We start from the raw sequence: 13,071 nt of genomic DNA, 5'->3' as shown, positions 1-13,071 counted from the left end.
TATTCAGTTACGCACATTTATCCCTAACGACGCGATTGCTTAACCAAACATTGTTTTAATATTTTATGGATTAATTCCGAGCGCCTTTGAATATTCAACTCCCCCCCCCACCACGCCACCCTCCCCACTCCCCACCACCACGCGCCACCCTCATTCATTCCACCCGAAAATATTTTCCGGAGCTCAGCCCCGACCGAAATCAAGCTCTGACCACGATCAGCAATAGCGCAGATCGCGTTATCAACGCGAGCGGCCAAGTCTCCAGGTAACTCAGCCCGCTCGTCTCGCCCTTCTCGCCGCGCGGGTCGCTCACGTCAGAGACTATTTTGGGGGCAGTGATGGGGATTGTGTGCGGTGGAGGGGGGGTGTTGTGGGGGGAGGGGGGCGCTTCCTCCGGAGCGAGGAAAAACAGCATTAAGGCACAACAATCGTCGGAAACGCGCTCCAGAAACGAGCCCTGCTCGGACGCGGAGGCCCGCCAGCCTCACAGTGCATGGAGCATCATCATCAGCAGCATCATCAACAGTATCATCAGCAGCAGCATCATCAACAGAATCAGCAGCAGCATCAACAGTATCATCAGCAGCAGCATCATCAACAGTATCAGCAGCAGCATCAACAGTATCATCAGCAGCATCATCAACAGTATCAGCAGCAGCATCATCAAGAGTATAATCATCATCAGCAGCATCATCATCAGCAGCAGCAGCATCAACAGTATCAGCAGCAGCATCAACAATATCAGCAGCAGCATCAACAGTATCATCAGCAGCATCAATAATATCAGCAGCAGCGGCATCATCAGCAGCATCAACAGTATCATCAGCAGCATCAACAGTATCAGCAGCAGCAGCAGCGGCATCATCAGTAGCATCACCACAGGTATAAGGGACTTCATTATCAGCAGCAGCGACATCACCGGTATCACCAATCTCTGCAGCAATAGTATCAGCAACAGAAGTATCAGCGGCACGATAGTCATCAGCAGCAGCAGCAGCGGCTTTAGCAGCAGCATCACTCGAGGTATCATCATCAGCAGCAGCAGCAGAATCGGTATCACCATCAGCAGTAGCAGCAGAATCTGTAGCAGCACCATCATCATCACCAGAAATATCAGTAACATCATCATCATCAGCAGCTACATAATAGTCATCACAGGCAACGTCGAGTTTGTATCATCAGCAGCAGCAGCAACATTAGCATCAGTTTGAACGACAATCAACATTAGCATCATTTGCGGTAACTTCAACAGCAGCCATCATCTTCGGCAGCAGCAGCATCATCAGCAGTATCGTCGGCAGCAGCATCATCATCAGCAGTATCGTCGGCGGCGGCAGCAGCAGCAGCAGCATCATCAGCAGCAGCTTCAGCATCAGCGTGCATGCCCTGGTAAGCACGGCCGCTCTTCGGCCGTCTCTTTCTCTGGCTCCACGTGGCTTCTCACCGCCGCGTGCGTGCGGAGATCAGAGATGATGACCAGGTGAACTGTCTGCTTTTGTTGTTGTCGCTGGTTGAGCGGTGGCGCAGTGGTTATCGCACTGCATTTTGTATCTTGAGTTGGACTGCCCAGACCACCTCTTGGTCACAACCCCCCCCCACTCATGCACCGTTCACCCAACCATACTGACCAGCGCGGTGAAGTATGGTCAAACATTCACTGATGTGCGGCAGGGTGCTGGCAAGGCCTTCATTCAACAGTGGATTTTCACAAGGCTGTACATTATGATCTGTGGTTAATCTGATTAGTAAACCAATAATTATGATGATTACGTCATTATTGCTCGAGTGAGAAATAACGAAACTTACGGTGCGAATTGAAGCACTATCAAGAGTTGGGAACGTGCAGAAGAGTTTAAAAAAACTCTCAAGAGTTCGATCTTGAAGTGTTCACCGATGATTTCACAATTACGTACCCGGGTTTTAGTTGACGTGAATGATGATGTTGCTGATGATGATATTGATGACGATATTGTTGAAGCGTCATCGTGATGGGTACCACATGTACATCTACACCCACTTGGGTATCCCCGTGATAAATCCGAGGGTAAAGTGAACGAGTCGGTACTTATGAAGGGGCATTTCCCGAAACGTCGCCTATTATATATTCTTTCCCTTTCATGGCAGTGTTATTGACGAATTTGTCCCTTGTTTGTGTTTGTAATGTTTACTTATGCACCAGTGGCGACGCGGCATCGCAAACACGTGTTGTGTTTAAATTGGTACCGAACTGATTGAACTCATTCATTATTTTTTGCCAAACCTCGGTGGTCGTGAGTGATTGAACAAGTTTGGATATTCACACAACTGCAGAAGGTTCTCATTCAAGGCTGGCTCGACCTAGGGGAGGTCCAGAAACGGTTTCAGATACACTCGCTATGGATGGGAATCGACGTGAGATCGCCGTGCTCCTAGGCAAGTGCGCTCTCCACTCTGCCACCGATCTTCACAGAGACAACGACGCCCCTCCCCCCTGTACAGCCTTCAACAGAACTGTCGGGGCAAGTCCCCGCGTGGCCAGCACCACGCCCGGCCGCCTTTGTCTCCCCAGTGGTGATGTTTTACACACACCACACCGAGTACAGTACTCATTTGAGGCTGATTCGACCTAGGCGAGGTTTAAATATTCGCCACTTCTTACGCACATCCATTCCTCGTGCTCATCACCACGTGGGATGAAACAAACACTGTCGTCCAGCGGTGGCACTGGGCGTTCTCCCGGGGCGGCAGCTCAAACAATGCATTAAATCCCCACCCACCTTGCTCCCTCCACCCTGTGGTGTAGGTGTGCACACCACAGGGTGGCTGGGTACAGTCGTCGGACAAGCTCGGTGGAAGAGCAGACCAAAGAGACCCTTTCTAGAGCTCCTTATGGCGATGCCCATTTCACCAGCAGTGGCGTGGGCTAGCAGGGCTGCACTTTTGCCTTTGCACCTTTACATTGACAGCAGCCATGCACATTACACACACACACGCGTGCGCTACACGCACACGTCAAAAACAAAGATCCCCCGTAGAGCCTTTTAACAGACCTATGAAGGTCAGCACAGCACACGAGGGGGTGGTTGGCCAGCACCACGCCCGCTGGTTGGCCAGCACCACGCCCGGCCGCCTTTGTCTCCCCAGTGCTGATTTTTTTTTTTTACACCGCAACAAGTATACATTAGTCGACCGAGGGGAGAAGGGGTTTGGATGTTCGTCACTGATGATGGCCGTGAGCGGGTTAGTAGCGGCAGCATGCTAACCACTACGCTAACCGCTTCCCAGACGCACACGTCGCAAAGACAAATATCCACCGTATAGCCTTAGACTGTAGGAGCAAGTGCTGTTAGCGAGCACCTATGAAAGCCGGCACAGCACACGAGGGTGTGGGTGGCCAGCACCACGCCCGGCCGCATTTGTCTCCCGAGTGGCGATGTTTACACACTGCACTAGATACTCATTTGAGGCTGAGTTGACCTGGAGGAGGCCCAGGACCGGTTCAAATAATCGTCACTGGTATTGACCGTGTCGGGTAGCCGGGATCGTAGCGTAGCGTGCTAAACTCTACACTACCGCTCCCCAACACACACACACACGCGTCACCTGTCCAGGTGAACCGCTTTACCTGGGGGCCCACTCCAGGCAGCGGTAATCGTCAACTCACACGGACAGTGAAGTTCCCCCGCTTCGCGAGGCACGCGCGAGCAAGGCGCCGGTAAGGGAATCGTGAGACCCGTGAGTGTGTAGCCAGGGGATATGTCGGCGCGTGAGACCCGCTGACGTTTCCTCTACCAAAGCAACTCCGTGTCCTGCTACTGATCACATCGGTGTAGCAAACGCTTGATACGCAGGAGACCGAGGATTCAATCCCGACCCTGACGATGCCCGTTGTATAATATTCCGCGCGTTCTCTCTCTGAGAGCTTTCTCCTGATTCCTCCGGTTTATGCCTTCCACGTTGAGAAACACGCGTTCCGACCAGTGTTATCCACGGGACCTTTTTGCCACGATCAAATATGAAGAATCACCAGGAAGGGTAACACCTATTCTCAGATCGGTGTTCTTCACTCAATTTTCAGAGGGGGCCCACTTTCCCCGATAAGACATCATCAGTGCGAGGGAGGGCCGCCACACCTTTGAAACCATTGTTGGGTTTGCCAGCCACGATGATGGTGGGGGGGGGACGCACTCAGAGGCCGCACTCAAGGCCACCGGGGGCTGCCAGTGGCACCTGGGGCCTCGCAATGCCGAATGCGGCTCGTCGATGATTCGGCTGCCACTATAAATGCCCCCACCTCGATGGACTTATCACGCGTGGCCGGGTTTGCCTCTGCAAGAAAAAATACAGTAGCTCAGTGGGATTTAGCTGCTAAAATAAAATGTATTAACAACAAAAGACACCTTTAGGTTGGGTCTGTTGGGGGAGGCCAAGAAAGGTCAGGCGGGGGAGGGGAGCGGGTTGGTGGGGGGGCAAAATAATCGGGAGGGATGCATCAGTCTGAGTAATCAAGGGGGAGTCAGCAGCGTAGCGTGATTTGCCTTGAGCCCTGTTGCAAGGATTGAACCGAGCCCCCCCACCCCACCTACCACCCCCACCTACCACCCCCACCTACCACCCCCACCTCTGCGTGGCTTAATTGTGCCGCGTGTCCCGACCGCCGGCTATCACTCGCAGTCGGGCACACACACACTCACACACTCACTCACACAGACACTCACACAGACACTCACACTCTCACACACTCACACACCAACTCACACACACTCTCACACACACTCACACACACACTCACACACACTCACACACTCACACACACTCACACACACTCACTCACACTCACTCACACACACTCACACCAACTCACACACACTCACTCACACACACAGACACTCACACTCTCACACACTCACACACCAACTCACACACACTCACACACTCACACAGACACTCACACTCTCACACACTCTCACACACTCATACACACTCTTACACACACTCACACACACTCACACCAACTCACACACACACTCACTCACACACACTCACACAATCACACTCTCACACACTCACACACACTCACAGACACACACTCACACACTCACACACACTCTCACACACACTCACACACACTCACACACACTCACTCACACACTCACACACACTCTCACACACACTCACTCACACACTCACACACACACTCACACACACACTCACTCACACACTCACACACACTCACACACACACTCACTCACACACTCACTCACACAGACACTCACACTCTCACACACTCACACACCAACTCACACACACTCACACACAGACACTCACACTCTCACACACTCACACACACTCTTACACACACTCACACACACTCTTACACACACTCACACACTCTCACACACACACTCACTCACACACTCTCACACACACTCACACCAACTCACACACACTCTCACACACACACTCACTCACACTCACACTCTCACACACTCACACATGTGGCGACGCTGCGTTGCCGCATCTGAACAAGTAACGAGCAGCGGGACGAGGGCAAAGGGGGGGGACGGCGACCCCGACGCATTCCGTGCCACCGCGGGAGACGCAGCGATGGGATCGGCTCGCGGATTGTTGCACCGCGGGATCGTGGCGACGGCTCGGCGGAAACGAGGCCGCCTTTCGTCCAGCGGTGGATTGATCGCGGCTTTTAGTGACCGCGACGACGAATGTCAACAAGCGTGGGTTTATTCTTTTTCGCCGCCGTGCTGCGTGAACCCCAAAAGTGTCCTGTTCCGTCTCGTATGCGCATCTTGTCGTTCGGCGTGGTGTCCGACGTTTCGCTCCGCGTGTCGGCGGCAGCTCTTTGTTGTCGAGTTCTCGGCTGTGGTGTTTATTGTTGTTGTTGTTGATACTCGACGACGCGCGGTACCACCCCAACGACACAGGACGACGCGCGCAGCTCCGACCGTGCCCCCGGTCCCTGAATGAGACCGCTTCGCTGATTCGGTTCGCTGATCTGACCGCGCAACGGTAAACCCGGCGGAGCGAGGAGCGGCGATGAAGTCGTGAAAGCGCGCGACGCAATGGGGGCAGCCGCGCTGCTCACAGAGCCACACCCAGCGCCTGTGGCACCTCTCCCGCACGGCGCTCTCACGCCTCTCAATAGCTGGGCGGTGGCGGTGGTGGGGGTGGTGATGGGGGTAGTGATGGGGTGGTGATGGTGGTGGCGGTCATGGTGGGGGCGGTGATGGTGGTGGGGGTGGTGATGGTGGGGGTGGCGATGGTGGTGGGGGTGGTGATGGTGGTGGTGGCGGTGATGGTGGGGGTGGTGATGGTGGGGGTGGCAGTGGTGGTGGTGGGGGTGGTGGAGGTGGTGGTGGGGGTGGTGGAGGTGGTGATGGTGGGGTGGTGGTGGTGGAGGTGGTGGTGGCGGTGGTGGTGGTGGCGGGGGTGGTGGTGGCGGGAGTGGTGGTGGCGGGAGTGGTGGTGGCTACGCACGTGGTCTGTAAATCGGGTGCTGTGTTGAGGCAGCACACGAATGCTGTGCGACTCCCTTCCCGTGGGCGTCGAGGTGAGACCGTCCCCTGGGCTCTGCCAGGAGAAGGCGGTACAGCGAAAATGTGGACTCCACCTGCTCCATCTGTATGGGATAGAGCGTTGCCCCCTCGCACGTGTGGGATTTTCTCCGGATGCTCCAGTTTCCATCGACATGTAAACACACGTTAATTGGCCGATAACAACTTTGTATGTATAGGGCCGTAAGAGCTTGGCCAATTGTTGGCACCGGCTCACCGCGTGGCTGCCTTCCAGCTTGTCTGTGGTTCCTCCTCCCACCTGAGTTGCTCTCTCTCTCCACCCCTCTCCACGCCTTCATTATTATTATCATCAGCAGCAGCAACAGCCAAGGCCCATCCACTGATGCATGATAGCCTCCCTTCCCAAGCCGCCGCCGTCGCCGCCGCAACAACCTCTCACGATCCTGCGATGCAATAATCCACCCCGCACGTGAATAATCACCTCCCCCCACCCCCTCCCGCCTCCTGCGAGTCCCTAGCGCCACGCTTCATGCAACAACGATCACGCGCGCGGAGACCAGAGAGCAGAGAGAGCAGAGAGAGAGGTGGGGGGGCTCATCACGTGCGATTTTAACCGAGGAAAGCCTCACCGCTGAGTCCCATGGCTCTTGTTCGGGAGGGTCCTGCCCCCAGGCTTCATCATGCAGCTCCTGCATCATGAGGTGTGGGGTGTCCCGGGGTGTCGAGATGTTAACTACCTCGCCTGGTATACAGGAGGGCGTGGGTTCGATCCCTACCCTGACACCTGCTGCTGTACGTTTGGAGTTTGCGTGTCTCTCTCCCCGTGGCCGCGTCTATTTTTTTCCGGGTGTTCCCATCCACGTTTAGAAATCAACATCACGCATTTAGAGTATTTAGCTGCTGCTATAGATATCCACGTGATACGCCACTTCGTTGGGCTATCATCTGTGGCCAGGTCGCTTCTGAAAAATGGTCTATAGCTCAGTGGGCCTTACCTGGTCAAATAACAAATATTCGTTTTTAGTCTCCCTTTACCTCCCTGACCTACGATTTTGGGCGGTCATGCACGATGTCCCGACGTTTCGCTCCTCGTGCCGGGACCTTCTCCAGGAGCCCAATATAACCTTGCGGGACCTCCCAATAAATCACAGCCCAGACGTTCAATTGAGTTTGCTCGCAGGCACGGATTCCAGCCTCATCTACATTTCCTCACGGTGCCGACGGACATATGAGACCCACCATCGGTGAACCGAGTAAATTGCCCCTCGCAGAGGTTTATGCCCGAAGCTGCCGAAAATCGGTGAAATCTGTGATTGACATCACGCGCTGTGCACGACGAGACCGCGCGGACCCATGAGGAGGCCTGTAGCACAGATGGCTGTCCCCCCCACACACCACCCCCAAATAATGAGACCCCCTTCCTTCAGAAGGGGACATTAGGGGGGTCGGGGGAACGTGTGAGGAAGGTGGCTGGAGTAGGAGGGGAGTGGAGAGGGGGGGATCTCACAAGGGAGACATTTCCATCGGAAACCGTTTTGCTCTCCTCCTAGTGGGCGAGTGAATTCCCGCTGACGCGCCAATCAATGCGGCGTGACGCACGCGACGGCTCCTCGTCCTCAACTCGGCTCGACGGGCAACGCGGGCGTCCCCCCCCCCCGTCTCTCCTCGCCCGCCCGCCCGCCCGGTCTGCGGTGCACACGCGACGGCGGCCTCTCCCGTCATCGTCTGCGAACGCCTCCTCCGTCCAGAGCGCCCGCCCGTCCGCAACGCCGCGTCTCGCTCTGCGTGCGCAGCGTACGGACGAATGCTTCAAGTGGACGTTTCGACACGTAGGTTTACGATTCATAATTCGTCTTTTTTTTTTATATATAAAACATATATTTGTTTTCCGGGAAAGATCGTCGGGCGCGAAGCTGTACTTTCGTGGACACCTATTGACGCTGGGTGCGCTCTCCGGCGAAACGTCGGACAACGTTGTCGAAGTTTTTTTTGCTTTGCTTTTCATCAATCCCTCCGGGTTTGACAACAACAACAACTAAAAATAACAACTGGCATGTTTGTCCACGGGACAACTGGTCGATAAAATCAGTTCCACTTTGTCGGGGAAGTAAACAAGCGGTTGTCCCATTGGAGAGACTTGCCATAGTAATGTGGAATCTCACCGCTGGCTCAGGAGGTGTATACAGGAAACGAGCACCGATGCATTAATCGATGCTCATTTGAGCAGGAAATCGGCATGGCTCTCGAATCAATGCGTGATGTCTACAGCATCGATACACCTACCGCGTGTTATGCAGAATATAAATACTGCATCTCTGCACGGTGTCTAAGAATAGTGTCAATTCCCATCGGCTCACGTGTTCAAGCTGCGCCTCATTAGTTCATCTGCTAACCGCTAATCTCACCAGTTCACTGTTTCTTTGATTTTGTTCACCTCGACTCTCGGTTCACAGATTCGCATTGACTCACAGTATCGTTCAATTGTTCACCTTGACTAGTATAGTCATATTAGATATCCATCCTTGACTTTCATTGGTCCTTCTCTACGAATGAATGTGTGTCAATGTGAATATCTGAATTCAGATATTCACATTGACTCACGGTACAGGGACTCCTCTACTTACGACTTACGAACGAGTTCGGTTCTAGAGGTTTGTCCGTAAGTCGATTTGTTTGTAAGTCCAAATTTAACTCCCATCGATTCCAAACACGTTGTATACGGCCTGGACACTAAACACGGGGAATTGCTTTAAAAGTTGCATAATCTCCTGCAGATGTAGATGCCACTGGCTCTTCCTGTTCTGCAGATGTAGATGCCACCACCGCCATCAATTGCTCGGCAGTTGAACTTACGACTCTCGGTCCGAACAGGCAACTGGACATACGGGCCAGGTTTGTTCGTATCTCTCAAAGTGTCGTAAGTCGAGTGTTCGTAAGTAGTTAAATTGTTCACCTTAACTCATATAGTCATATTAGACATCCATCATTGACTTTCATGAGTCCTCCTCGACTCTGAATTCACATATTCACATTGACTAACGATAGTTAACCTGTTCACCTTGACTTACATTAACTACCCTTGCATTTGATCATCTCGATGCAATGCCCCAATCTTGCCGACGCGGTCATCTGGGCTTGACCACCTTGGATGTGAAATTGCAGTCGTTTGGCTCTGCGTCTACATCATCAGCCGTACCTCGACTCTGAATTCACATACGGCATTCAGCTTGACTCACACGACTCTTGCCTGGTTCGACCTTGACCGCTGGCCTGCTTTAATAGTGGGGGGGGGGGGGATACAACGCGACTTCTCGGCACAACTAGAGATCTTTGCTCCTGTGCCAATTTCTGAACCGGTCCAGGGCATCCCCGAGGTCGAATCTCGACCTTGAATGAGCACCTAGTGGAGTGTGCAAAACATCAGCACTAGGGAGACAAAGGCGGCCGGGCGTGGTGCTGAACATCCACCACTGTCTTGTGCAGTGCCGGCCTTTATATTGGTGCTCGCAAATAGCACTTGCCCCAAACAGTCTGTTGTTAAGGCTATACGGGGGATGAAAATAGGGTTTCCCCTTTTTCTGGCAACAAAACAGGTGTTAAGATGTTAAAACACCAAACTGCAACCTTTTACAAGGAATCATGTCTGCATTGACCACAACGCTTGTGGTCAGAATGCAAACAAAAACATACCCTGATAGTATATGCATTGTCCTGAGACACCCAAAGGCGTCCTCTGGTCTAACACCGTTTGAGACGAGGCTCAAAAGAAAGCTATCTCTGGAGTGGACCAATCAGTTTCAAAGACAATGCATAGATTATCAAGAGTACGTTTTTTTTTTCATTCTGAGTATTGTGGTTCATGCAGACATTATTCTTTGTAAAAGGTTTCAGTTTGGTGTTCTAACATCTTAACACCTGTTTTGTTGCCAGCGAAAAGGGGAAACCCTATTCGCATATTTTGGTACTGGCAAAGGAGGTCCCATGATATACGAGGGATCTTTGGAAAAAGGCGATATGTTGTTGTAATGGACGTCTGTGAAAAAGAGCTTCATAGCTCATCGGATTCTCCCGGATAAATAGAGATTATCATGTACTCCGCGTCCTCCCGTTTCCTCCCACAGCACGAAGCCAACGTCTCGCGATTGGGAATTCATAGTTCAACATCCCAATGTCGCAGGGACCCTCCTGAAGGAGAGGCTTGAGACTCGGCGAAACGTTCTTGGGTGTATCAAAGGACATCCTTACCGGCGTCGTTGTTATTATGGAGCGGTGGCCGAGTGGGTTTGCGCTCTGCGCTGTCACGTCGACGACCGTGAGTTCCACTGCCGGCCACGGCAAAAATCGGTGCCCAATTAGAATCTGAACAGGTCACGGATCACTCGCACCTTCGCCGACTCGTATTGACCAGCGTGGTGAAGTATGTTCAATCCACCCCCATTAACGACACGATGTGGGAGGGGGCGGTGGGGAGGGAGGGGGGCCTTTCGTCTAGCTGTGCTTTGACGGACGGCTGGCAATTATAATAATAATCATTGTTATTGTAATTATTATCTGAATCTCTCCGCGTGTTGTTGCCCCCTCTCTGTCAACCGTAGACAAAACAAAATAATCAATCCAGGCGAGACGGCCCAGGGTGCGTCACCTGGGACGCAACCTGTTCCAGGTTCGACACGTCCCCCACACGTGCTCCTCGTCATCCACCTCCTCTTCTACCTCCTCGTTCCGCCCCCCACGGCACCGCATCGCGTCCCGCGAGAGCAGCAGTGACGTGGCCCACCCCCCTTCACCCCCCGACCCGCTGGCTCCCCCCATCCACAAACAAAACACACGACCTCCCCCCCACGCCAACCCAACCCCAGCACAGTAATTGAATCTGTGACACGCGGAGACTCGCCGACCGCCCGTGCCCTCTCGGGGAGCTCGCGCGGAGCGGGGAGCCAGGCCAAAGAGGCTTCGCAAAGCGATTTCCTTTTGAGCGCCGTCGACGGCGTTCGCCGGCAGGTGACCGCTCACACCGCCCCCCCCCCCCCGCGTCCGCGACGCAGAACTCCACGTCTCGCTGCCCACCGCGCGCGGTTCACCAGTTCGCTGTTCACCTGTTCGCTGTTCACCTGTTCGCTGTTCACCAGTTCGCTGTTCACCAGTTCGCTGTTCACCAGTTCGCTGTTCACCAGTTCGCACACTGCAGAGGGGGGGGGGGGGTCGGCAAACCTGCGGCTTCCGAGCCGCGTGCTGTTCTGAAAGGACTGCTTCGTGACTCACTACAATTGCAAAGTAAAAACAACAACGACAACAACCTAATTGCGTTCGATAAACGGTGGACGTCGAAAAGCCCAACGGTGATTTGCAATGCGGCGTTTCAAATCATCGTGCTCTTCTTAAAATAGTGATCGCGAAAAAATATGTGGTTTGAAATTATTCCCAAAGTGCCGTCTTGTATTCACATGCATTGCGGATGTCGACATTTGTAGTTTTTCTTACCGAATTTGAAGCAAATGGCTCTTCTTCTTCTTGTTGTTGTTTCGTTTGCCGGTCTCTGGCCCACCGCCTCCCCTTGGCGTGCGAAATATCCATCCAGGTGGCTCAGCGGTAGAGCGAGCGGCTCGCAATCGGAAGATTTGCGAGTTCACACCCTGGTCGGGATGAGGGTTGACTCATCACATCCGAATGTCAGTATGTGGTCAAGTCTACAGTGGTTGACCTATGGATTGACCCACGCCTACCATAGGAATGTGGAATGTCCACCATTGTAAACAAGGAACGAGCTTCAATGCCTCGATGCTCATCTGGGCAGGAACTCACTCTGACTTTGACCGTGGTACGTCTTTTTCAAGTTTGTTCAATTGCCTCCGTTCGTGCGAAAATTACATTCATGACGCGCCACACACGCCTGATGATTGCTAATCAGGTCCCAAATGATGTGGAGGGGTAGATTGAAATTCAGACGAGATGTTGCGTGTGTACGTGAGTACGTGTGGGTATTTGTTGCAGTTAGTGCGCAGCGCTTTGAACTCTATAAACTATAACAACTATTTTCATTTTACCAGGTAAGGCCCATTGAGCGATATAGATATTTTCCGAAGCGACCTGGCCACAAATGATAGCTCAACGAATTCGATTATCACGTGGAAATATAAAGCAGCCAAATACTGCAAACGCATGTTGATTCTAAGAGAAAAACCGGAGGACCTGGAGATCAAATCCACGCGACCACCGGGAGAGATACATGCAAACTCCAAATATACAGCAGGCGTCAGTGTCTGGATACCAGGCGAGGTAGTTAACATCTCATAGCCATCGTGGCGCCCCATAACGATCGCAAAAAAACCCAGCATCACCCTCTTGAAAATGAGACTCAGTCAGGCTTTTCTGCATAAACAATCGAAACAAATAAAATATATAAAGCATCCATTGTGATTTATCTCGCAGAACGACGTACCACCGCGAGTATTAGAGAAGCGGCACAGGGAAGTGGGTATCACAGAACTACTACCGAGATCCCCTTCAAGTGACTTCTGACCAACACAGACGGCACGAGCACTTTGCACACCCACCCTGC

General features: G+C 52.9%; 1 protein-coding gene and 1 long non-coding RNA gene across 3 annotated transcripts in view; both read left to right on the top strand.

The window, feature by feature from the left end:
• Window positions 1-428: 428 nt before the first annotated feature.
• Window positions 429-13,071, top strand: part of LOC144944058 (ras guanyl-releasing protein 3-like) — a 95,758-nt gene continuing 83,115 nt past the window's right edge. For both annotated transcript variants that reach the window (XM_078872105.1, XM_078872104.1), the window contains exon 1: window positions 429-1,389. In XM_078872105.1, coding sequence (XP_078728231.1) covers window positions 1,382-1,389 — 8 coding nt within the window. In that variant the 5' untranslated portion in view covers window positions 429-1,381. The remainder of the gene's footprint in view (window positions 1,390-13,071) is intronic.
• On the top strand, window positions 5,456-11,299 carry LOC144944060 (uncharacterized). Its single transcript, XR_013639557.1, has 3 exons — window positions 5,456-5,714; window positions 8,063-8,341; window positions 11,108-11,299. It is a non-coding gene; the product is annotated as an uncharacterized LOC144944060 (long non-coding RNA).

The sequence above is a fragment of the Lampetra fluviatilis genome, chromosome 33 (assembly GCF_964198595.1).
Source record: "Lampetra fluviatilis chromosome 33, kcLamFluv1.1, whole genome shotgun sequence".
In the NCBI taxonomy this organism is placed as follows: Eukaryota; Metazoa; Chordata; class Hyperoartia; order Petromyzontiformes; family Petromyzontidae; genus Lampetra; species Lampetra fluviatilis.
Note: the sequence above shows the minus strand (reverse complement) of the source record. Positions and strands in the feature narration are given on the sequence as shown.